The sequence below is a fragment of the Rattus norvegicus genome, chromosome X (genome assembly GCF_036323735.1).
Source record: "Rattus norvegicus strain BN/NHsdMcwi chromosome X, GRCr8, whole genome shotgun sequence".
Lineage (NCBI taxonomy): Eukaryota > Metazoa > Chordata > Mammalia > Rodentia > Muridae > Rattus > Rattus norvegicus.
Genome location: NC_086039.1, coordinates 33,704,123 through 33,730,236, shown reverse-complemented (window position 1 = coordinate 33,730,236; position 26,114 = coordinate 33,704,123). Strand labels below are relative to the sequence as shown.

The following is a 26,114-nucleotide window of genomic DNA, read 5'->3' as shown; positions in this document are numbered from 1 at the left end:
ACCTCAGCTGTTACCACCAAGGGCTGTAGTCAAGCCGTTCCTATAATAGAATTTAGAATTTCCCACTGTTAGCAACTACTCCAGAAAGTTCACCCACTGTGTTTGTCTAACAATAGATTGGGGGAGGATAACTCCAGACACTGTAGACACAATGTCTGCAGCAGTAATGGCTGCTACAATAGCAGCGAAAGTGTCAAGGTCTTTTCCAGGACAGTTCAGGATCAGTCATTTTTCTCTGGAACAACCAGCAGACAATGGAACCATTTCTGAGATCTGTACAACCAGGGCAGAGTTCCCCAGTCCACAGCAGCTTTACGCAGGTGGCATTCCTGTGAAGCTACAGTCTGTAAAATGACCAGTTAAGGCAGCAAGAGTCACCAGGGAAATGAGGGGGGCAGCAACGGCTGGAGTCCAGTCTTCTCCAGCAAGCAGCAGTGCACAGAGGGTCAGAGAGCGGGCCATAGTGGGATGGGACACACGCAGCGGTAATACTGACTGCAGCAACGGCAAAATCTCTGTGATGACAAATGAGGAGGGGGAATCTTTCATCTTCCTCTCAGGGCAGAGGAATGACTCCAGGGACCCGAACCACGAAAGCTGAATCTTCATGCAACCAGGATCAGCAAGTCTCAGCAACCACTCAGGCAGTTGGCACACTCTTGTAGCATCCTGTAGAAAAAACACAAACATTCCCTCTTCCCCATATAAAATATCTGGACAGGATCGTGTCAATATGTGGATCTTTCTATTTTACCTAGGCAGAAGTATGCCTAGTTGTAGGGTGCCATAAACTTTGGCATCCAAATTTTAAAATTGAAATAAAAGGAGCATTATTTAGCATACAGGGATAACTCCCCCTATTTATTTATTAAGATATAGTAAGGATATTATTTATTAAGGTAAGTCCTCGAGGATTAAATTGAGGATACTGAGCACTTGTATTTATAAATTGACTTGTATACCAAATTATTGTCTCTAGAATTATTGTTTTGGATATATAAAGAATGAGATTTTTTGACTAATTGTTCCTATGCAAGGCCTTTAATCTGTCTGGTATCATTGTCCTCTCTTGTTAAAGAGCCCAGGCAATCCAGTTTGAGTTCTTAAATGTCCTATAAAGGAACAGTATTTAGTGTTCTTAACCACTAAGCCATTTCTCTAGCACCTCACAAACTTTATTTACCTAAACATAAGCATTAATTAGAAATGTCAAATCCTGTAAATATTGTCTAATTTCAGTCTTACTAGAAATCCCTGAGCTGGCAGGGCGGGGCTGAGAATTTAAAGTAAGCAAATGGAGTCTTTTTTTTTCATATCAACTCTATTACCATTTTTAAAGTTAGGTATGAGCCTAAGGTTTAAAATAGTTGTCTGAGCCAGAGCACTGAAAGGACAGTGAGTTGTCAGACATTCACACTGAAATCACTCAATGATTTTAAGTAGAAAACCTGTCTCTAATAAAGCATTAAGTAATTGAAATCAATTTTAAACCACAAGCGACACATTGGCTATCAGTATGTGAATTGAAAGTTTGATTTAAAAACAGTGGCTAAACCACAGAAATTAATAATCTGTATTGAAGCAACAGAAACTCAAGAGAATAAACAAGTGATCCAATCATATATGTAGCCTTTTCATTAGATGAACCACCTATAAATACAGTAAGCGCATTTCCTATGGGTTGTATGCACAAATATACAGGAAGTACAAAAGCATGCAAAGAGTAAAATCATCAATTTTGCCTGAAAAATTTGTATATGTAATAGGCCAAATATCATTATTTTGTAATAACCAATTAACTGTTGTTTAGAATATGATATGTTTTATCAGGTTTCTTTTTAAAATACTTCCATGACTCTAGTCCACAACTCTGTATTAACACAGCTGAAGCTTTATCTTCAATGTGCATAACAAAGACCTAAGTCCTCTGGTAGGGTGAGGTACTTAGCCAATTAACATATCCTTAGAAGCTTAAAATTAGTTTCAAATATTCTTTTCTGGAGTAGTGCAACAGCTACTCCCCAAATATTAAAGCTCATTTTGAGAGCAAAGGTTTATAGTAAAAATTTCCATATACACTGAAAGATTCAAGGTTCTAACTTCTTACATCGAAGAAGCAACAAAATTACATAATATAAGGCTATTAGCCATTCTTAATGATATCACTCTATGGGCTCTCTAAAATTATAAGCAGGCTCACGAAATGAAAACTCAAAATCAATCCTCTAAATCTATCTTGAAATGGCAGTTGGAGTAAGTAAACTGGCTGTAATGTTCTCACAAGTTCTAAAACCTCATCAATCTCTCGTAAATCTTGTAACAATCTCTACCTGTTTTATTTTTTTTTCTTAATTAAAAATAAGTTTGAGTTAGTCAATGTAACACTGGCAATCCTTAATCAAATCCTTAAGTTCTCTTTGTAACACCAGAGCACAACCACAAGGTCACCTGAGTTCTGAGTACATGACTAGGCAGCTGTCCTTGGGGCAGTGGAATTAGCATTAAAATACAGATAGCTTCAGGGCAAACCACAACTAGGAAAGCAAAACTCGACCTCCAACAAACTAGTACAAAGTTTGACTGTCAATTTCTATATATGAACGCACGATGGCATAGTCTCTAGTACCTCAACAAAGAGACATTGTCCTAAATTCTTTTAGAAGCCTGGTTTCTAGGATAAGAATTTCATAAAAATATTATCTCAATTTAGACCTGTTTCTCTGGGTTGGCTCATGCCACATGTTGTCTAGAATGACTCTATCCAAATTACCAGTTTTATGTCAACTTTTTTGTTACCAATATTATACCTTTTTAACCATATCCAATAACTTGAAAGCCAATAGTCCATAAGCAAGGCAAGTAGAGCATATTTACACATTTAAAACCAATCAGAAACAAATTGTAGTGGCTACACATATCTTTAATATTTAGACCAAACACCATTTTTACCTTTTTAGCTATGATTTTAAGAGAAGCACCTTGTCACCTGTTGAGTCAAATAATAAGTCAGGGATTTCTCTAAGAGAAACAGCTCTCAGCTCTTGTATCAAAGAAGCTGAGAAGCTGCTGGCGCCTTTAAGATCAGCTCGTGTAGACGCTTAGCCTCTGGGCAGCTTCTCCAGCTAACCTAAACTCCTGGCTGTAGGTAGAGGGCTCTAAAGGCCTGATTGAAACTGTTTTTTATTCATTTGTCCCCTTTTAAAACGAGTTAAAACCAAATCAAGGTGTGAACGACCAGCAGATAAAGTTTTTACCATTTTTTCTTATGAACATGAAACATAAAACATTTAAACAACGAGAAACGAAAACCACAGGCATACACTGAAACACATGGGGACATCCTGGTGCACCAAGGACAGAGAATAGACAAAGAGGGAAAAGACCAGATGGTGTTCACGGTGACTATCCACTCGAGTGGAGTCGATATGGACGATGGATTGTCTCAATTCCTGGACTAGTCCATCAACGTGTTGAAACCCAATTCCTGTAAGATACTGAGATATATTATCTGAGCAGCACGACTGACATTCGCCAATGGTATGGAAGTGAAACACAGTCTTGAATATTTTTACTCACAACCCAATTACATTAACTCCATCAAGCTGTGCATGAGCATTGAGATGTCCTTTTGTTTGATTCTCCTGAATAAATTTTCAGGCGGTCTGCCTCTATCAAGCCTAATCAGTATGACTCTGTAAAGCTTATAGAGCCTGATCACACCTTTTACCAGCACAAAGACAAAATTTTTCTCCCAAAATACTGTGTTCCTTTTATCTCCTTTTCTTTTCGTTTTTTCTTTAGAGACCTTTTCTCACTCTGACATACTTTCTTGTTGTTCTGTAAGGACCCTCTGACCTGTCCTAACGGCTGTAACGGCTTCCCACACAAAGAAAAAAATAAACAAAATTACCAGCCTTGTCCACGAAGAATCCATAACTTTCAGTTTCTTCACAGTGGCTCTCCACCTAGGCCCATATCTTTCTTCTTCATAGCGAGCTGCCTCATCTTCTAAATCCTCTTCCTCTTCGTCTGTTTCTGAACTATCAAGCCCCAACCTCTAACTCCTTTACCGGATAAAGGCTTTTTTTCGGGGTTTTCTCCTACTTTCCCTGTTTATTTAATTTTAATCTTAGCAGGGGGGCCCCCTTTTTTGTAGGGGTCCCTCCCTCAGTAGCCGAGGTGGCCACTGTCCCCGGGGCGTCCTTTCCCCGTACTATCACCTCTGACAGTGGTAAGACCACAGAGGGGCCTGGTGCTTGAGATTGATCAGTATCATTTTTTCGTTGCAACCTTTCACTACACTCCGTTTCTGACATGCTTTCCTGAATTTTGTTCAGGGCCTCTTGGCCTGTCGCTGTTATAGGACGAAAAATGTCTTTACCTAAACAATCCTTAACCATCTGCCAAATTCTTAACGTTCCCAGCCTCAGGCTACCATGTAATAGAGGCCTCAACAGCACCCTCAGCAGAAGGAGAAAGATACGATAGGTCAAGACCAAACAATTCGGAAATTATCATGTCTCTCGGAGTTTACCTCAATTCCTGCCGCTTCTGGATTCTCTCCGCGGACAGAGGACTCCCTCTCGGCGCCTGGCGATTGTGTGGCGTTTTTTTAGCCCGGTTTCGGCACCAAATGTCCCACGCGCGACCTCGCCAGCAAGAAAACACGCGGGGACATACGAATCCTTGCGGCAGCCAAAACTTTTATTAAATCTTAAAGAGAGCCCCGCGCACCCGCATGGCACGGCTTATATACACCCTAGCGCGGCACATCCACACCTGATTGGTCGCTTACCCATGATCTCATTAGGCACACCCCGGAGTGGGCAAAGACCTGGCACGAAGGCACTCTTGTACATGCACACACAGTTAACTTCCTGAAAGGAAGTCGTCTGGCGCGGCGGAGGCCAGCGCCATCTTGTAACAGCGGAAGCTATCCTGGCCTTCCACGTGGGGCGCAGTGGAAGCCAGCGCCATCTTGTAGTGGCAGCGGCCCTCTACAGTGGCTCAGTGCTGCAGTGTGTGTCTGTGGAGCGCCCCTGCCCCTCCTCACTCTTGGCTACATAACGTACCTTCCAGCGAGATCCCCCAGTACTCGGGGGACTGGGCAGAGGGTTGGAATGGGAGAGGCCGGCGGCCTGCCCCTAATCCCGAGGCGGGTGGGCGTGGCCTAGACTGCGACTGCCTCGCCCCTGCGATCGGCCCCGCCCCTCGCACGTCTTTTCTCTCCAGCCGCCCCAGCAGCCGGCTGCCTGAGCAACTAAGTTCGACCCACAGTCGTCCCAGGGTCTGTGCGCCCGCCGCACACCAGATACGTGTTCATTCAGTGGTGGTGAAGGCCAGACATGCTTAGGCGGAGCCCAGCCCCAAGTCTCCATCTTCCCCGGCCGCGTGCCCTCCTGCCCCCTTCAGATGTGGAATGAACCAGTGGTGCTTTGTCCTCATGAAGCAGAGCAGATAACTGTGACTCTGGAACAGCCCCCTGTAGTCTCTGTATCTGTTTCTGTCAGTTGCTGGGAGAAGCCTCTCTGATGACAAATAAGCTAGGGACCAGTCTATGAGTATAGCAGAATATCATTTTTTTATCCTAGGTCTCTGGACTGTCCAGTCTCTGGGTCCTGGCCTTCCAGGCTATGTCAGGGGCTTTTTTTTCTTTTAAAATTGTGATCCAAACCTGTAAAATAGAACTCTGATGATAAGGTCAGTTCATCAGTATTTTTTTTGAAGCTTTCCCCCACATGCATGCAAGGTGAAGGCTAGTCTGGGAACCTCTGCTCCAAATCCTTCCCAAGAGGGAATAAAGCGAGCAACAGTGTGGCCATTTCTTGGTGGCCTGTTAGGAATGTAACCACCTAGGTCTCTAGGACCATCTTTATTCTATGTATAGTAATATTTATATGATGACAAAGTAGTATTGCAGAAATCTTCAACCCCGTGCTTTAAAAACTGGTTGTTGGTAGCTAAAAACCATCAGAGAATGATTTCTTAGTTAGGAGGAGAATCTCTAACAGCCTTGAACTAATTACAGAACTGAAGCCGCTGCTCTAATAAGAAGCAGAGACCTGGAAACGCCGTCTCTCGTCCTCTCATCTTGCTGGCTGCTTTTAATCAGTTTAGATTTGATTAGCACTTGTATTAAAGAACTGGAAGAAATAAAGACCAACTCATTTGGCAAAAGTTCAGCAATGAAAACGACTGCAATCAAAGGTTTAAGTATGTGTTTGGGACGATAGTCACACTTTGATGTTTAGTTCTCTCCTGCACATGCCGGATAACGTAAAGTTGATTACACAAATATCCACCAGTGCAGAATGCTGATTGGAAAGAGATCCATTTCCAACCCTTCTCAAAAGTATGCCCTAGATAAATTACTTCCTTTTTTGAGTCCTTAGTATTTCCGTTTAGAATTATAAAGTGACTGTTTCCAATTTCTCAGTTATTTCATAATAGGTTTTCAGTTAGCAGACTAAGAAGGCTTTCAATAGCTTTGAGTATGGAAGTCAATGTTGTGGTTTTTTACAAAGAAACCAGTCATAGATACCGTTTAGTCTTCACATCATTCAATATTTTAATTCAGTCTGCGGGCTCACTACTTTATCCTGAGGTTTCAGCATAGGATTTTTTTTTTCAAGAACCTGAAATTGAATCGAGGCCTATAAGAAGTATGAAGTCATGTGTCAGCCTTATTCAAGGATGGTAGTGAATGAAATTTTACCTCTATAAATGAAAATTCTTTCTTCAAAGTACAATTTAATAATCTTTATTATAAAATTTTAGGGGGGTTCATACATGAGTACTTATACATCTATTCTTTTCACCTCTCCCTTTCCCCCATCCAATTCCTTCTGATTCTCCCCTACTCCCTAAATTCATGATCACATCCTCTATAATTATCGTTATACACATAAGTGTGCATAAGCATGCACATGTGCACACACAGATATACACACACTAACTTTGAGCCCAACATAATACTTTTAAAAAGTATCTGTTAGTCTTCCTCCCTAGCTTATTGAAGCAGTGCTGTCAAACCTTTTTATCTTGAAGATTGAATTAATGTGAGGTAGCTTTTTCATAGAACTAGAAAGAGGAGAAGAATGGCCAGATGAAGAAAGGTCATTAACAAATTAGGATCATCACGTGTAAGGGTTGTCATGGAAATGAGTGAGTGTTTAGTTTGTCTACAGGGTTCTCAACTAAAGAAGCTGGGCTATGCTACTCAAGTTCAGCATCCTGCTCACAAACCCCAGCTGTGCTCCTTAAGCTTCCTTTTCTCCACTGACAAAAATATCCTTGTCTCCAAATCCAGACGGATGTGAGAAACCCCCAATATAGTCTCCCTGAGCTTCTGAGGCAATCTTACTCTCTACAGAGCCATTTGGATCCCTGTGGCTCACCTATTTCAGAGGGTGATCTATTTATCTCTTCATAGTGGGTCCAACTAACACCTTGCCTACAACTTACAAATATACGTAATACTCTCCTACCTCAGGTGAAAATGTACATACATGTATGAGAACGCCCATCTGGACTTAGGTAAAATGGCTAAGGGGGCTTTAGCCAGGTACAGTCACACAAGCCTGAGATATCAGAACTCTAGAAGGTGAGGTAGGATGATCCCAATTTCCAGACCCACCTTGGCTACAAAATGAGAACTTGCCTCAAAACAAGAACAATGACAACAACAAAAGGCATAGCCTTGAATGTGTGTATTTTGAGACTTTTTTTAGTTCATGGACTATAAATGTTAAGGAAACAATGGTAAACAAACATGTAAGGCAATCTAAGTAGAAAATGCTAATAAACTATGGAACCATACAATTAAAGCTGCACAACTGATAGATGTGATTCTGGGAGTGGCGATCAAGAGCTCAGATGCAGAACTTGGGAGACAGCTTAGTTGGCACAGCACCTTCCCAGCATGCACAAGGCGCAAAGACTGATCCCCAGTGCTTGAGGGGGAAACTCCAAAAGGAAATGGACTCCACTGGTTTTGATTGTGTCATATATAATTGTACATATGTATCATTATTTCATGTAACCAAGCCCCTACTTTTGAACAAGAAGCTACATATTAAAATCTTTTCTTGACTTGGGACCCTCCACGCATATACCCATCTAGTCTAGTCGCACCGTGTTAGCCATTTCGAATCAGATGCAAATGTAGAGAAATGGTGAGACTTCAGCAGAAACTAGGAAATCAGTGTCTGTTGTCACAAAATTTGTATCATAGAAGAATCTCTACTGTTTTCTGTGGCTGCAGTAGCAAAGTACTATAAGTTTGGTAGCTCGAATAACAACAAAATCCCCCAAATGGATGTGTCAAACTCTCTCTGCATGAAGCATCGCCTCATCTGCTTCTGGCGGCCCGAGGTAATCCCTGAGTTGTGGCTTCATCACTTCATCTCCACCTCCATTTTCTCATGGCCTTGCTGTGTCTATGTTTTCTCCTGGCTTTGAAGGACCTTGTTGACTGTATTTTGGGTTCATGTGACTAATAGCACCAAGACTTTACCTCCCTTATATATGCATCTTTTTTTTTTTCCTGAATAAGATAACGTGCAGAGAGGCTCTGGAAGTAAGGAAGTTGATCCATCATTTCAAAGTCCACCATTAGACATTGGTTTTGTTTTTCCCGAGACACAGGTCCACATTGGAATAACCTTAACTAGTTTCTTTTCAGATGGTCTATAGTTGAATCTTTTGGCAACCATAGTTATCAAGGTATCTTTGTAACTCACTGTTAATTAGGATGTTTCTTTTGAGCGATCATCCCGGTCTGTGTTGGAACGTTCTGAACAACAGATCCGCGCGGCTTCTAGTTTGGAGGAGTTGCTGCAAGTCGCACACTCTGAGGACTGGAAGCTGTGGCGGTGCCGGTTGAAGCTTAAAAGTCTTGCCAGTGTGGACTCGCGCTCAACATCCCATCGCTCCACCAGATTTGCGGCAACTTTCTATGATACTGAAACACTAAAAGGTAGGTAGGTGCATGGGCACAGTGGTACATTCTCTCCTTATCAGCATGACACCAACACCAAGTTTTTCCCAAAGTTAGAGCAGGGTAGTTACGTATCAGTGGGGGACAAAATGGCTTTGACTTTGTGACAAGATGCTTCACTGAATAAAGTTGGGAATGGTTCTCAGACAGTCACACGTGGGCCCTTCATTATAAATAGATGTAATAAAAATAAACCAATCAGTCATTGCAGGAATCAGTTCTCTCCTTCCACCTGTGGGGCTCAGGGGTCTAACACAGGTCTTCAGGCTCAGCAGCAAGCACATGCCGCCACGGGCCCATCTTGCCAGCTCAAGAATTCTGATTTTTAAGTGTTTACTCCGCGAAGAAGTATACTCGGTATGATTTTATATCTGCACATAACACGAGGACATTCAAATTGTCAAAAATAAATTAAACTCAGAAATCCGAGGTCAAAGCAAATACACAAAGACTGCTTTTAGTGAGGGGAAAAGCATATTTACTAAAGAGCAAAAGAACCTCAGGTATTTATCAACAAGGAGTTTTCAATTGCTACGCAGACACAAAGAAAAACCAACAGTATGGCTATAGATATTTTTTTTTCTCTTCAAAATCCTGTGGGTTTTATTTAAAAGGAGAAAGGGAGAAATTGAAAGGTGAGGCATGATAATGGTTACTCAGAAAACAACAAAGACATTTCTTGACACGAAATAATCAAAGCTTACAAGCAGAAAATAACATATGGTCAGTCTCTCTCTGTATCCTCAGGTTCTGCTCCCCTACCCACGCACCACGGGTTCAGCCAATCACACATCCTTAGGGGAAACGCATGTGTCCTGAGCATATGCAGACCTTTTCTTGACATCCAATGTTCTGAAACAACTACTCATATGGCATATGTACATTTTATTGGATACTGGAAGTTATCTAGACATGATTTCAAATGTACAGAAAGATGTAGGCGGGCTATTTACAAATTCTAGCCCACAATATAAGGGAATTGGTAACTAAGGATTTTAGTATCTGTAAGGTGTCCTGGAAGCAGTCTTCCATAGACATCAAGGGACCATTATACTTCCAAATTGCTTCCTGGAGTAGGGGTGGGGATGGACATGCAGTATATACTTAAACTACTTTAATGATATCCACACTACGAAACAGACTCTTTCCAAGACAACTGTTTGTACATACTGTGCCACAATGAGTGAAATGTTTTAAAATAAAGTTTTGTGGCCTTGAGTATGCCTTTATCTCTCTCATGACATATCAAAACAACTCAAGAAACCAGTGCCATTGTTAGACTTGGCCTTCCAGGTATAAATATGATTTCATAGTACATGAGTACATCGATTATTTAATTTCAGTTGATCCTTGAGCAAAATTATCCTTTTTTAATTAGTTACACTTATCTTTGTTCCCCGTTTGTTAAAAAATACTAGACGAGTCTTTTTGCGCACGCACACACACACACACACACACACAGACACAGACACATACACACAGACACACATAGACACACAGACAGACACACACGCACACACACACACACTCACAGGCACACACACAGACACACACACACGCACACACACACACACTCACAGGCACACACACAGACACACACACACACACAGAGACACACACACGCACAGACACACACACACACAGAAACACACACACACACACACACACACACACACACACACACACACGGGGGCAGGGATTTGGTTATGGGGAAAGTTATATATAGGTGAAGGAATCCCACAGCAGTGTAAGTGAGAAGAATGTTCTTTATGCTCATGCATAAAGTGTGTCAAAGGAGGTGAGACTCTGGGAACCATGGTCAGAGCTTTGAGGGTAGAGTTCATGTGGTGATTTTAGAGGAACTTCACAGAAATCAATCTGGAGGTCACAGGTTTTGACCACATTACTGGTCTGAAGGTCCGAGGGAGATGTACAGATGAGCTGTGAAGACAATTTTTACCAGAAAACCATGACTAAGGAGTTTTAAAAGTCAGCCAGTTTGACATTTTACAAGGAAGATGCCATAAAAAAATTGGAGAATTTGCAGTCTCCATGCTTTCCCTCCTAATTAGATAGAGGATTATCTGAAGTTTATTCGCCAAGTTGCAAGGAGTGGATAATCAAGTAAGTGTGTGACACCAATTATGTTTTGTTATCGACTCCTCTGGTGGATTTGAGGGGAATTTCCTGGACAGAAGTAAAGAACACTGGCCTTACGAAACCTTACTCGGTGCCATTGGTCATAACCTCATGAGATTTCGATTATTATCTTCCCCAACTTTAAAACTTAGGACTTTAAAGAGAAAGGGCAAGTAAAAAGTAGCATTTAAATGGCATTTGAAACAAGGAATATTTTCATAAGTTACTCCCTCCGTCAAAGATTTATGACTAATAATAGCAGGTGAAATAGCACCCCCAGTAATACTTAATTAAATAATTAAATACGGCCTGAGGATAATTCTTTATCATCAGAAATTTTTAAATGTTCATTTTTGTATTATGTGTTTGGATGTTTTGCTGGTATGTGTGTACCTTTCTGCAGTACCCAGTGGAAGTCAGAAGAGGGCATCAGATCCACTGGAGCTGGAGTTAAGAGACATTAGCAACCCTATGGATGTTGGGAACCAAATGTTGGTCCTTAGGAAGAGCAGCCAGTATGATTCTGAGCCATCTCTCCAGGTTCACCAATACATATGTTTAAAGATAGTATACAGAAACATTCTTCAAGTTATCACCCCACTTGTAAAACAGATATTTTTAATTTCATGCTTTTGCGGATCTGAAATACAGGCATTGCCAAGGTGTTTGTTTGTTTGCTGATTCAAGGTCTCTCTGGAGACTACAGTCAAGTTCTCTGGGTCTGGGCTCTGAGCATCTCAATGTACTTCCAAGTTCATTCGATTGTTGTTTGTAAGATTAAGTTCCACACAGGCAATTGGACTGTGAAGGGCCCCTTTCCTCACTGGTTGTTGGCCAGAGGTTGCCCTTAGTTTGGGGTAGCTTCAAAAATGACTTTCAGGCTGGACAAGTGGTGTGGAGATTAAAAGCACGTACGGATTTTGCAGATAACCCAAGTCTGGTTCCTAGTACCTATGTAGGGTAGACTCCCAACCACTCAGAACCAGTTCCCAGGGCTTTTGTCACCATCTTTTGGTGTCTGGGGGCTCTGCAGTCTTGTGTACCCCACCAATATACACATGTGCACCGCCCCATACACACATAATTAAAAATAAAATGAATCATTTTTAAAAGTGGCCCTTGGGCTGGAGAGATGGCTCAGTGGTTAAGAGCACTGACTGCTCTTTGAGAGGTCCTGAGTTCAAATCCCAGCAACCACGTGGTGGCTCACAACCATCTGTAGTGGGATCCAATGCCCTCTTCTGGGGTGTCTGAAGACAGCAATAGTGTACTCATGTATACAACAAATAAATAATTATTTAAAAAAAAACGTGGCACTTGGTGAGAAAAGAAGTGGGGAGGAGAGAAGAGAGGGTAAAGAGAAGTGAAGGCAGGAGAGAAACAGAGTCAGAAATCAGTTTCAACCTAAGCACCTAGGTGGCATCATGCTGTGCTGTGTTCTTTTCAGAAAAAGCCAACCACGGGGTCTCATCAGCACACAAAAGGAAGGTCGATTGCACAGGGCAGGGTCACCAGGAACTGGGGACCATGGGGGTTAGTGTTAAAGCTGCATCTACAAAAAAGTTTCAACACACTCCTGGGATAACATCGTCTGCAGTTCCATCTCTGACAAGCTGAAAGCAATTCCCCTGCCCCCGCAAACCTGTAGGGAGGCTACACATAGCATTAAGAGACGACATCTAACTTAAATAATGAGAGCGGAGCTGGACAGAGGTCTCCTGTTCTGAGCAGGTACTGCTCTTTCAGAAGACCTGAATTGGGTTCTAAGCACCCACATCAGGCAGACCACAACTGCCCTAACTCCAGCTCTAAGGAATTTCACACCTCTGATATTTGCAGGCACCTGCTCTCTCCCTGCTCCCTTTCTCCCTCTCCCTTCTCCCTCTCTCTCTCCTCTCTCCTTCCTTCTTTCTCTCTCTGAGTCTGTATCTTTCTCTGTCTCTCCCTCTCAGTCTCTCCTTTCTCTCTCTCTCTCTCTCTCTCTCTCTCTCTCTCTCTCTCTCTCTCTCTCTCTCTCACACACACACACACACACACACACACACACACACACAGACACACACACACACACACACAGAGAGGGGGGCAAGGGAGGGAGGGAGAAAGAGAGACAGAGACAGAGAGAGACAGAGAGAGAGAGAAAGAATTAAAATGTTTTAAAAAAATGGTGAACACCAGGCATTACGGTTCACACCTTTAGTGTCAGCACTCAAGAAGCAGAGGCAGGTAGACCTCTCTGAATTCAAGGCCACCAGTCTTATCTACATGGAAAGTTCCAGGCCTTCGCAGTGAGCCCTTGTCTCAAAATAAAGGGGAAAAAATAGGTGAGAGAAAATGAAGCAAAGCTATACAAGAAAAATTTGTAATATTCTTTACATGCAGGCATGTAGTACATGTATGTGTACGCATGCATACATGTAGAGGTGGCCCTGTTTGTGCATCTGAAGGCCAGAGATCAACACTGAGCATCTTCTTTAGATGTTGTTCTCCAACTTAGTTTTAGAAATGGGGTCTGTCATTGGAACTGGAGCTCAGCAGGTCCCAGAGAGCCACCTGTCTCTGCACTCTGAGCACTGGGATCACAGAGCATCAGTGTGCCTAGCTTCTTATGTGGCTTCCAGGATTTGAACTGAGGCCCCCGCACTTGTGCAGTCGGTACTTTCCCCCATAAACCATCTCCCGAGCCCTGTATTTTCCTCGTTTATTGCCAGAAATGTATTTTTCTGGTTTCGCTCAAATTAGTTATGGCCATAGAGTTGCTCCTTCTGTTAAAATGAAAGGGCTTATCTCATCATCTTCTGTAAACTATGGTTTCAAATGTGGAAAGTCTGATTTGAGAAACAATTAATTCCCTCGAAATGTCCACTCGTGTGTTTGCCAAGCCTCAGGGCACTTACTTAAGCAGACAACAGATACTCATTTTAAAACCTTTTCTTACCTGGCTTCAAATACAACAAGTGCTATCCAGCTGTAGCCTGTACATTTCTTGATAAATGACACTCACACTTTTTGGCTTCACCTTATTCTACTGACCTGCTTGTTATCCACTGTTTGCAGATGGCCCCACTGTGGCTATATGCAAGGCCTAGTGCTCTCCCCTAACAGGCAAGAAAATATCTTACGAAGTGATGGTATCAGTGGAAAAGTATAGAGATTTCAATTTTACATTTTGTTTGCAAACAAATCTTTGGCTAAAGGATGGAGAAAATATCCATCTAAGAGTTTGAAAGGTTTCCCAATGGTTAAGCCCACTTGTCAGTCGTGAGTACGACCTGGCTCCAGTTCCTACATGGTGGCTCACAACTGTCTGTAACTCCTGTTGCAAGGGAGCCAATGATCTCCTCTAACCTACAAAGGCACCAGCCGCACACATGGTACACATACATGCAGGCAAAACATCCATTCACGTAAAATAAAAATAAATACATTGCTAAAAGGTATGTTTAAATGCCCACCTAGTAAAATAAACAAGTACAAAATGATGGGGTGAGGGGCACCATAAAAATGCCTGCGTTGCATGTCAGGGCCATTTTGCCTACTGGCCCCAATGAACATTATTCTTATAGTTATAGATGAAGAATGGCAGAGGACCCAATGCAGCCCTAGAGAGACATGCGTAGAAGTCGCCAGTGAGCTCGGGAAGACAACCAACACATTCTTCAAGCCCCCTTGTGTAAATGTCTTCCGGTGTGGAGGATGCTGCAATGAAGAGAGCGTGATGTGTATGAACACAAGCACCTCCTACATCTCCAAACAGGTACGAGGAAATGAAGACACTGCCGCTGACCTTGCTGCCAAGTGCTAAATACTTTATGTGCCGAACCTCAGTTAACACCCCAGACACACAGGATATCTCGTCCTCCTTCAGAAGCCAAGAAACAGAGGCTCAGGGAGGTAACACCATATCCAACATGACACAGCCTCAACAGTTAATATCTACGTAATGCTGTAGTATCAAGAATTAGTACATAAAGACATTACGTAGCAGGGTGTTAAAAAGAAGGAAGGAAGGAAGCTGTGGCATCTCGTGCGGCTGTTTTGGTGTGTTTAGTTTAGTTGGAGTGACTGAGAAAAATTTCTCGAGGGGCGAGCGTGACAAGAACCAGCTAAGAGGAGGGGTGTGCTCTCACTCAAAAGCTAAAGAGGCTGAAGGAGGGAGCAGGCATAGGGACACACGGAGAATGGTAAAGGACTTCTCAGTTGGCTCTGTTCGCATGACATGGAATGTAAGCAGGTGCTTCAAGAGGCAAAGAGGCAGGCATGAGGGCCAGCAACTGCAGGCACAGAGCCCAACAGGGAAGGGAGGAGAGAAGATGTCGCTGGGGTAGCATGGGGAACAAAGGAACAATAGGCAGCACAAGACTTTTTGAAAGCATCCTGCAGGGCTCATGAGAGAAATAAAGTGGCTCAATCCCATCACCTTTGCCCTGTAGCTAAGTGTTCCTTTCTGTAGCTATCCTCTTCTTGTCAAATGTAGTGAATGCATTACCAAAACACCGTAAGTCAAGTCACACTCCTATTGGTCCTCTGATCCAAACTCCTCGCATGTTAATACAACTCACCTAGCTTTTGCTTGTCTCCTCATGATGGTGTAGAAGACAAACACATAGGCACCAGATACATCCATGCCAAGGAATGTTCTAAATGCCCATTTGTTTTGATATTACGTTAAAGTTTTCTTAATTTTGCTCTCCCTACCATCTAAACTGTCCTTGATACTGTAGCGTTGTTTTTGTCTAAATCCTTATGGAGAATTGTGGAACTCAGAAATCTGATCCCTGCTATGGGATAATTAGAAACAATGAGGTAAGTATGGCTACAATCAACTGTTAGGAAAACCAAGCTCACATAACATAAGAGGGCTCAATTCCTGATCCTGTTATTCCCTGGAGCAAAACTGAAGAATTAATTGTGCAAGAACATGAAATTTATACTTGTTTTCATGACATATCGAAAGGTCCAAATAAACACAACCTAAATGAATTGTTTCCACTTAGTAGACAGTTGATTACTATGTTTTGACTTCAGCACTCAACAAATGATTCATACGAACTATTTTATTTAAGTGTAAGTGCACAGCAGTGTTTTTTTTTTTTGGTTTTGTTTTGTGTGTGCAGTTTGGCACTTCCAATCTTAAAGGTACAGACTATGTGATCAACTACCTCTTAAAACCAAAGTAAATAGAACAGCATGGCATGGTGATTGAGTGGACAGTGCCTTAAAAATCAAGTTCAAGTTCATCTGCACTTCATGAAAACACACTTGAAACTTGTGTGTGCTCTTTGGGCATCTCTTTATCTGTCATGTAAGGATCGTGAAGCAATATAATGATCTTTAAATTATTTTTTAATTTTTATTTATATCAGTCTGTATGTGGCCGACACATGAGTGCAGTGCCTGTGATGGCCAGAAGAAGGCACCAGAGCTCCTGGAGCTGAAGTTACCTGTGTTGTAAGCCACTTGATATGGATGCTGGGAACCAAAATCGGGTCTTCTGCAGAAGCAGCAAGTGCTTCTTAACCACTGAGTCATCTCTCCAGGGCCCCAAATATAATGATTTTTACAAGTGTAAATAAATTAATAATCAAGTATGTATAAAAGAGCAGGCATATAGGAACATAGAAATAAGCATACTAGCTGTAATTATCTGTCTGGGTGTGATCCTAACTTAGCTACACAATCCTTTATAGCAAATGCCCTAAAACTCAGGGGCTTTACGTTATTCTCTTTTGTGTATCTGAGGTTCAAAATTCTGCAAGGTGCTGTGAGAGTCCAAGCCTGCTTCCTGTGTCCTCTATTCCTTGGACTAGCATGGCTTCCAGGCTATATCCATCTCATGGCTATATCATAAGGAAGAGATAATAAACCTCACAAATCATGCACAGTCCCAATGTGTGCTGTCATGTCAGCTAACATCTTGTTGGTCAAAACAAGTTTTATAGCCAAGCTCAATGTCAGGAAGTAGGAAATTGTCATAAATAGAAATGGCTTGGGAAGGGATGAGAAAATAGTTTAAATAACAATCAAATCCACCCAAGTCCCAAAGAACTGCCAAAGATTTAATTTTGTTTATCCTTGCAATTTATACTGAATTTTAAAAACAAGGGCAGAGACCAGGGATTTTAAAGAGCTTTAATTGTGGTGAAAAGAACAGATTTGGAAAACACTTAGGAGACCTGGTTAAGCCCCTGTCTCCTGACTCCCAACATTCCAAACTACTTACAATGACTAACTCCATTGCGCACGAATAACTTTGCTAAAGTCATTATCATAAAGGAAAAGGGAAAAATGCAGACGGTGGAAACTGACAGAAGTAGACAATAAAATTTACATCATGGTTCTCTTTCTTTGCTGTAGCTCTTTGAGATATCAGTGCCTCTGACATCAGTGCCCGAGTTAGTGCCTGTTAAAATTGCCAACCATACGGGTTGTAAGTGCTTGCCCACGGGCCCCCGGCATCCCTACTCAATTATCAGAAGATCCATTCAGATCCCAGAAGAAGATCAGTAAGCATTTCCTGGACTTGATAATGTCTGTTCTTGCTTTTGACAAAACTGTGTGTACATTCCTTTACCCATTATAGAGGCATCCCCAGAAAGACATGTGTTGAATGTTTTCTGTTTTATGGAGCATTGAAGAAAAAAGACATTAAAGTAGAAGGGGAATTTTTAGGGGAAAGGAAGCAGATGAAGAGGAGGAGGCAGAGGGGTATGGTGAAAACCATTTTTTTTTTACAATACACACTAATAAAAATGTTGAGGACACAAATAGAAAAAGGACAAGGAAAGTTACAAAAGTTACATCCTCTTCATTATATTTTCTCATCTTCTGGCTTCTAAACCAGATCTATTCATAATATTTGACAAACATTATTTTTTACTAGATACTATATCTATATTGCAGTGCGTCCCCAAACCTTGAGGATTATGAGCACAGCATGTTTAGTTAGACACCTTTGGGGATTTACTCTGTGTTTTTTGTATGTATTTGTTTTTGAGTTTTTGAGACAGGATCTCACTTTGTACCCCTGGCTGACCTGAGTGTAGACCAGGCTGCCCTTGAAACCTCAGAGATCAGCCTGCCTCTGCCTCTTGAGTGCTGGGATTAAAGGCGTGCTGCCACATTGTTCTTAAGATGAGTGGCTGAATGCATTGTAAAACTGTTCCAGCCTCATAGCTACCGTGGCTTCCCGCACTCCTGTGCAAGCAGTGACTGTCATAAATTCAAGTTTACTTTCTAAAGTGTCCTTAATAGAATCTTTATGAGTACAGAATTACTATCTCATACGATACCATTTCTAAATATAAAGTAGGCTCTATATTTTGTTTTGCTTAGGTTTGTGTCTGTGCATGCATGTGTGGGGGTCTATGCACATCTGTGCAGGTGCCATTAGAGTCCAGAAGAAGGTGCTGGATCATTTAGAGCTGGGATTAAGGTGGTTGTGAGCCGATCTACATGGGTGTTGAGAACTGAACTCAGGTCCCATGGAAGAACAGTACTTATTCTGAACTGCTAAACCATCTCTCTAGCCCCAAGGTTAAGGACTTTAAAACTGTTTTCACACAGTTGTCATTTCTTCACAGTCACCATGCCGTGAGAGACATTGATCTCAAACCTTTGTTCTCCTGCATCACTCTAAGAAACATAATTTGAAAGTACTCACATGCTCCACATACAATATTTAGATTATTAGATACTTAATATTAAGAAAGACTTCATATTCCCAATGTAGAATTACCCTGAAAACCTTTTAAATCTGGTTCGTTGCTTTCTTTTCCTAGATGTCCTCATTCCAAGAAACTCTGTCCTGTTGACATGCTGTGGGATAACACCAAATGTAAATGTGTTTTACAAGATGAGAATCCACTGCCTGGGACAGAAGGTAAGGATGGCAGCAGTAAAATAATAACCACAGTGAGAAAAAGAACACAGCATTTAGCATCATTGAGCATTCACTGTGACCAGGTGTACTAGTTACTTTTCTGTGGCTGTGATAAAATATCGTGACCAATGTCAGAAGAAAGGGCACATTCTTACTCATGCTTCAAGGGTAATAGAGTCCACCATGGTGGGGAAAGTATGCGAGCAGGCAGGCAGGGCATCAGGAGCAGGAAGCTGACTATAGCATTTCATCTGCACACAGGAAGCAAAGAGAAAACAGGAACTAGGGTGAGGCTATAAACCACCAAAGCCCTCCCCTTCTGATGTACTTCCTCCAGAAAGGCCCCTCCTTCTAAGGATTCAATAACTTCCCCCAGACAACTGAGGATCAAGTGTCTCAGTCAATCCACAACATCACACAATGTTCATGAGAACTCATGATCACCCCTCTTTACAAGTACACAGTGTCTACCCCAAGATAACCAGCAATTTCCTCACTATCATCTAGATAAGAGTGGCAGAAGTGGTTGGATTTTAGAGCCTTCTTTCTGCTGTTCATTCTCAAAGAAAAGTACGAAGTGGGCAAAGCCCCCTAAAGTAGGTTTTAAACTCCAATGAAAACTATTTCGGGGCGAAGCACATAGGTCATGTGAAACTTGGTTTCTTTCAACTGCACCACTTGAAAGCCAATACTCTGGAGAAAAGAAATAAGGGAAAGAAGGAGGACACATGGAAACACTTGTCTATAACTGGAGCAAACCATGCTACGCGGCTAAGCCACATGGGGAATTGCTAACTTGTCATTCCATCTCCCGATCTGTTAAAGCTATGAATCCTGGGAGGACCATATGGCTGAACAAACTTGGGTTATTTACTTTTTTTCATTTATTTCTCACATGTGCGACATGATTCCAGTGAAAGCTATCACAGGGGACCATGCAATGTGAACCTGGCTTGTTTTAAACTACGATATCATAGCAAGAATAGCAAGGACTCAGAGCCATGGAATCTGTCATATGAATGAAATAATCTGTTTTTGCTCTTGTCGTGAGGTCCTGGGTCTCAGCCCCTTTGTAAGAGCTCAAACTAGGATGTGAGGTAATGGATTTTTGATGTTCCGTACTCAAAGGCTCGCACATACAGTGTCTACACAGACACAACACAGTAAAGGGTGACAATGGAGGCAGGATACCACAATGGAGTTGTTAAAACATCATCAGCCAATCCTGTGTGGAGTCAAAGCCAAGGAGTTCCCTTGGAGGGGACACCTCAAATAACCAGGTTGGGTCCTACAGACTTGGGGGTCCTAACTGGGGGTGAGGTGTCTTCCTTCAGTGGGACGTTAATTCATGGGGAAGACTCCCTGGGTAGGTTCCTATATTGGGGGTGGAAGGTGAGATGTGCTCTGAGCAGGGTTTAGGTGAGAAGGGAAAGCATACACCCGGTGCTGGTCAGCGGGGACACATTGGTTCCTTTTTAAGTGCTGTAACAAAATATCTGATGAAAGCAACGGAAAGGAAGAAGGACTGAGGGAGGGAGGGAGAGAGGGGTGGAGGGAGGGAGGGACGGCTTATTTTGCCTTTCTCTTTGACCCAGAACAGTCCATGGTGGAGAAAATCTGCCAGCAAGAGCACAAAAGTGCTGATCAAATTGTGTCCACACACAGGGAGCAGACAAGGTCCTATCCATCAGCATTTCCTGGTCACCTCCCTTCTTTTATTCAGCCTGACTTCCCAGCTTGCATTTACAGTGGGTCTTCTTCAGTTAAACTTCTCTGATAGTGTCCTCATAGGTACACCCGGAGGTGTAAGTACTAGGCAGTTCTAGAATCCAGTAAAGTCAAGAGGAAAGGTTAACCATAGTACAGGAACACAGACATAGGAGGGAAAGAAGTAGATATGAAGGGATGAAGCTGGGGGGACTTGTATGATTGGAGTGAAAGGACTTAGTCAGCTTGTGCTGGAAGAGCCTGGGTGTGATCTTTTGGACAAATGAAAACCATCAAATGGTTCCAGCAAAATAGTGGTAATGCCCGTTGAAATTGTAAAAAGACCCAACCAGTAACGGTGTGGAAGAGAATGAGTTGCTCTGAGCAGAACACGAGGTAGGGAAGCTTTGGGGGAAGCTTAACAATGGTGGAGGTGAGGAAGGAGGGTGGATTGCAGCTCAGTTCCTTGTAGTTCTTACCACTCATAACATCCTCATGTGCCAAAGTTCCTATCTGTTTCTCCAGTGGTCCCATTCTGCTGACGACACATTCCTGTCTGTGAACTGAACACCTTTTCTGTGTACAAAGATATTGAGCTAAGTACCTTGTCCACCGCCATCTCTTCTCCAAATGAATGCAGTTGATGCAAGTCCAACTCATTTTCATTGCCCTAATGAATAAAACATAATAACAGTAGTGAACGGACAAGACCGAGGACAGAATACATTGGTAATCCAGAGTCGATGTCCCTAGGGGTGAACACCAACATATAATATTTCAAGGTGTCAGCCCCAACCAGTTGCCGTTCAACCTAATTCTCCTGCATCCAGTCTCTGTTCCCTGTAACTTGCTAAGGACCTATCAATGTTCTGCTTTTGCCACATACTGTGCTGAACTCCTCAGGATTGGGTTCCATCTAAGCTGCTCTGCTGGGCCAGCGCGGAGTTTTCTTGTCTCTGCTGCCATCTAGTGCTCAATATGAATTCTGTAAGAGACTTGATGTTTTTCAGTAATCAAGCCTTCCTTGTCTGGCCCTAAATTGCCTTTCGCCTCAGGGATTTGTAGCATATGCAGCTCATCTACTTCCTGTTCATGAGATTCAGCATGGACTCTCTGTGAATATCCAGTCCACCTAATTTCTAACTATGTGTCAATTAAAGAACAGTCAAAACTGTGAGGCTGGATCCTGAGAGACTGCCGTTAAGGAGTGAGGTTGGGGGAGAAGAGAAGGAGGAAGGGAGGGCTAAGAATGAGTATGGAAGGTTTTTTAGGGTCAAGATCATGGAAGGTCTTTTATATCCTGGTGTAAAATTTGGCCTATTTTGTGTGAAGGAAGACTTTAAGACACTTAAAGCGAGGCCAGGCACGGTGGCTCACTTCTTTAATCACAGCATTAAGGAGCCAGAAACAGGTGGATCCCTATGAATTCAAGGCCAACCTGGTCTACATAGCAAGACCCAGGAACAGCCAGGGTTACATAGTAAGACTTTGTCTCAAAAATAAATAAATAAAAATACATTTAAAGCTTTGGTGGTGATTAGGATTAGGTTTGCATTTGATGGTCATGTGAGGAAGAGACTAAAGGGACACACACTGTGGTTGTGATACGCATGGCAGCCACTGACACAAGAAATACCATGTCCTGGGTGAATTGTGCTAGAGGCAGCATCATAGAGAAGAGGGGACATGAACAAGAGACCGAGTGGAAACAGTGACCACACAATCTGGTGGACAATGGTGCCAGCCCCCAAAATGATGCACACCAAGTAAGAAGAAGGTTTGGGGAAGAGATACTCATTTTTTTTCCAAAATCTGCGTGAATGCTGAGATGAAAAGTGCATGATCTTCCAAAATTTTCACCTTCTCCACTTACTGTTTGGTTTTGCTTTCCATTTGAGACAGACTGTTAGCAGCTCCAGTCTAGCCTTAAATTCAACATGTAGCAGAGGATGACCTTCTGCTTCTACCTCTGGAATGAATGCTAGAATTACAGTCATGTGTCACCACACCCAGTTTAGAAGCCACTGGAGATGGAGCCCAGCACTCCTCATGAACTCTAAGCAAACATTCCACCAAGAAAGCCACACCTCCTAAACCTCTCTTACTCTTTTTGCAATGTATTTCACTTCACTGATCGAGAACAGACCACAGTTCATTGTTACCTTTATGTGTTTCATGCAAGTGTGGTGATCTAAGACGAGGGAATGCATCATTGGTTGTCTGGAAATTTTGAGGAAAACATTTCTACACCATTAATACTTCTGGTTCCCCACACTTAAAATACTGGAGATGACTACACTCATACTCATAGACAGCCTATATCTTGTCATTACTGGTATATATGTATATATATATATATATATATATATATATATATATATATATATATATATATATATATGGTGGTTTTGCCTGCTTTGCTTTTACATGGTGTGCATGAAATGCCCATGCAGATGTAGGCCAGAAGAGGGCAACAACAGCCACCCTCCACTCCCACCCTTCACCCCGAGATTTTAGATATGGTCAATTTTAAATTGCCATGTGGTGTTAAGAACCAAACCTGGGTTCTCTGCCAGAGCATGGAGAAGTTTGTATTTAGCAGGTCAGTAACCACCATAAAAATCTCTCAGAAATATTCATCTTATGGGTTTTTTTTTAATTTAAAACCTAAGAAAATGGGGTTGGGGATTTAGCTCAGTGGTAGAGCGCTTGCCTAGCAGGCGCAAGGCCCTGGGTTCAGTCCCCAGCTCCAAAAAAAAAAAAGAAAAGAAAAGAAAACTAAGAAAACACATGAGTTCTATGCTTATGTTATGGAATCACAGATGAATCTCTTTCACCCTGTGGAAATATTAAGGTTCAAAAGATTATGGACAAGGAGACTGGGAGGGTCCAAGCTTGATTGGGAAGATGTACAACTTGCAATTAATTTGCATCATCACACTCTCCAGGCTCCAGTTGCCAAAGCAACCCTTTCCTGTTTCTGTTTAGACCACTCTTACCTCCAGGAACCCGCTCTCTGTGGACCACACATGATGTTTGATGAAGATCGCTGCGAGTGTGTCTGTAAAGCACCATGTCCTGGAGATCTCATTCAGCACCCGGAAAACTGCAGTTGCTTTGAATGCAAAGAAAGTCTGGAAAGCTGTTGCCAAAAGCACAAGATGTTTCACCCTGACACCTGCAGATCAATGGTCTTTTCACTGTCCCCTTAATTTGGTTTACTGGTGACATTTAAAGGACATACTAACCTGATTTATTGGGGCTCTTTTCTCTCAGGGCCCAAGCACACTCTTAAAGGAACACAGACGTTTGGCCTCTAAGAAATACATGGAAGTATTATAGAGTGATGATTAAATTGTCTTCTTGTTTCAAAACAGGGTCTCATGAGTTACAGACCCGTATTGCCATGCCTGCCGTCATGCTATCATGAGCGGAAAAGAAGTCACTGGCATTTAAACAACAGGGTTAAGAGAGGTTTGGCGCTCTCTCTCTCTCTCTCTCTCTCTCTCTCTCTCTCTCTCTCTCTCTCTCTCCTCCCCCTCTCTCTGTAGGCAAGACATTTAAAGATGACTATAAACCTTGAAGGCCATTGATTGGGTTTTGATCAATTTCAAAATCTACCCAAACTAACCACTGAGATTTAAAAAAAAAATAAGCTTGTTCTTTGTCAATTGCATACACAGATAAGATGCAGTCTAATTATCTTTACTCCTACACTCTTAACTCCAGTCTATCCCTGGCGACCCACTTCCTCCTTACTTGTCTTTGTCATTCTCGAGTCTTTTTGTTTGGTTTTGTGACCCAGTAAATGCAGCCAGGGCCATTTGTGTGAGCACAGGCTTGGAAGAACTTGTTTAGCTCACGTACCAGTTGGACCACAACTGAAGACAGTGACTTCCTTGTCTTCCAGATTCTACCAGTAGCCCACAGCTCATTACTGCCACCCCAAAGAGTCCCTTCCAAATGTATAATTAACTGTTGAGAACCTTGGCCTTGTATAGGCCGAGGGAAGATTATCACAGCTGTGTGAGTTCCTGCTTGCAAAGTCTGCATCATGCCTAGAAGATGGTGTTTCCTCGCCATTCTCTCTGTTTTCTGACTCTTATGTTTCCCCCAGCCCCTCTTCTCCTGTGCTCCTCGCTTCACGGGAGGTGGTATCCACATCTTTGTTAGGGCTGAACCCTCAGTCAGTAGAGTGTCCACTTAGAATATTACATTGATTCTTTCTTTCTTTGAGAACAATTAAATGAAATCAGAACTAAATGACATATCCAATGTTGATCCTTGCTTCTAAAGTCTCATCTTCACTTTCTTTTGCGACATCTGTGAGGGCAGGTGTCCTTTTCCCACCAGAACATGTGCAAGTAGCAAGGAAGCCTGTGGAAAGAACTGGTGCTTTCTGAAGGAGACAAGGACTGAGGGCCTCCTCAGCCAAGAGAATCTTCCTCCCAAGTTCGCTATCCGTGTCACTTTAAACAGCATGCTGCTTTGTTAAGTTGCTGTCAGTGTTGCCCACCTCCCACCCCTCAGGGGTTAGAAAAGTTGATTTTACGTAGTGCCATGGTAAAGCCACATTTCCATGCAATAGCTGGGTGATTCCCCAATTCACTGACAAATGACTTGTAGCTTCAGATGCCTCTGTGCATCAGCGCTCAGAAAGGGAGGGGTCTAAGGAGCCCCTTTTTTGGATGAACGAGAAAAGGTTGCCTGAAACAGAGTAGTAGATGCCACGTGATTGACTCCTCAGACTGGCAAAGTCCAAGTGCAATGCTTATGAGTTGTTCTGCTTCTTTCTTATGCAGAATTTCATTTGTATGATCAGCACTGATGCGATTCCCATTCAGCTTGTATTTTTAAGTTGACTGAACCACTGCCTGATGTTTTATATTTAAATGTATTTAAAGGAAATAAACACTGTTACGCAACCCACAGAAGTCAGTGTTATTTATATTTACTATGGCCTTCCTCCACATTTCATGCTAATGGGAAATATTTTTAAGGACAAAGGGAATCTAAGAGTGGGAGGTTCAGAAAACAGTAAAACTAGACCTCGGTTTTGGGAAGCCAAGGCAGATCTCCAAGAGGGTTTATCATTCTAAACAAGGGTAACACAGGAGTCCTGGGAATCACTCTGTGGTGTGTGAATAAATTGAATCAATTGAATCTGACCAGCCTCCTTTCATGGAAAGGAGGCTAACAATGTTAACATCTCCCTACCACCTGGGATTTAAAAAAAAAATCCTCTGTGTGTGTGTGTGTTTGTGTGTGTGTGTGTGTGTGTGTGAGTGTGTGTGTGTGTTTGTGTGTTTTGCTTGCATGTATGATTGTGCACCATGGGCATGGTCTGCCCTTACAGACCAAAAGAGGGTGCCAGATCCCCTGACATTG

General features: G+C 42.3%; 1 protein-coding gene across 5 annotated transcripts in view; it reads left to right on the top strand.

The window, feature by feature from the left end:
- The window catches only part of Vegfd (vascular endothelial growth factor D), a 35,724-nt gene extending 10,069 nt beyond the window's left edge, over positions 1-25,655 (top strand). The window contains exons 2-7 of one of the 5 annotated variants that reach the window (XM_063280112.1): positions 8,752-8,977; positions 14,704-14,894; positions 17,495-17,643; positions 18,919-19,019; positions 23,715-23,910; positions 25,050-25,655. In XM_063280112.1, coding sequence (XP_063136182.1) covers positions 8,752-8,977; positions 14,704-14,894; positions 17,495-17,643; positions 18,919-19,019; positions 23,715-23,910; positions 25,050-25,221 — 1,035 coding nt within the window. In that variant the 3' untranslated portion in view covers positions 25,222-25,655. Of the gene's footprint in view, positions 1-8,751; positions 8,978-14,703; positions 14,895-17,494; positions 17,644-18,918; positions 19,020-23,714 lie in introns of all 5 variants that reach the window. The other 4 variants (XM_063280111.1, XM_006256863.5, NM_031761.2 and 1 more) reach the window with 4 other exon arrangements.
- The last annotated feature ends 459 nt before the right edge of the window (positions 25,656-26,114 follow it).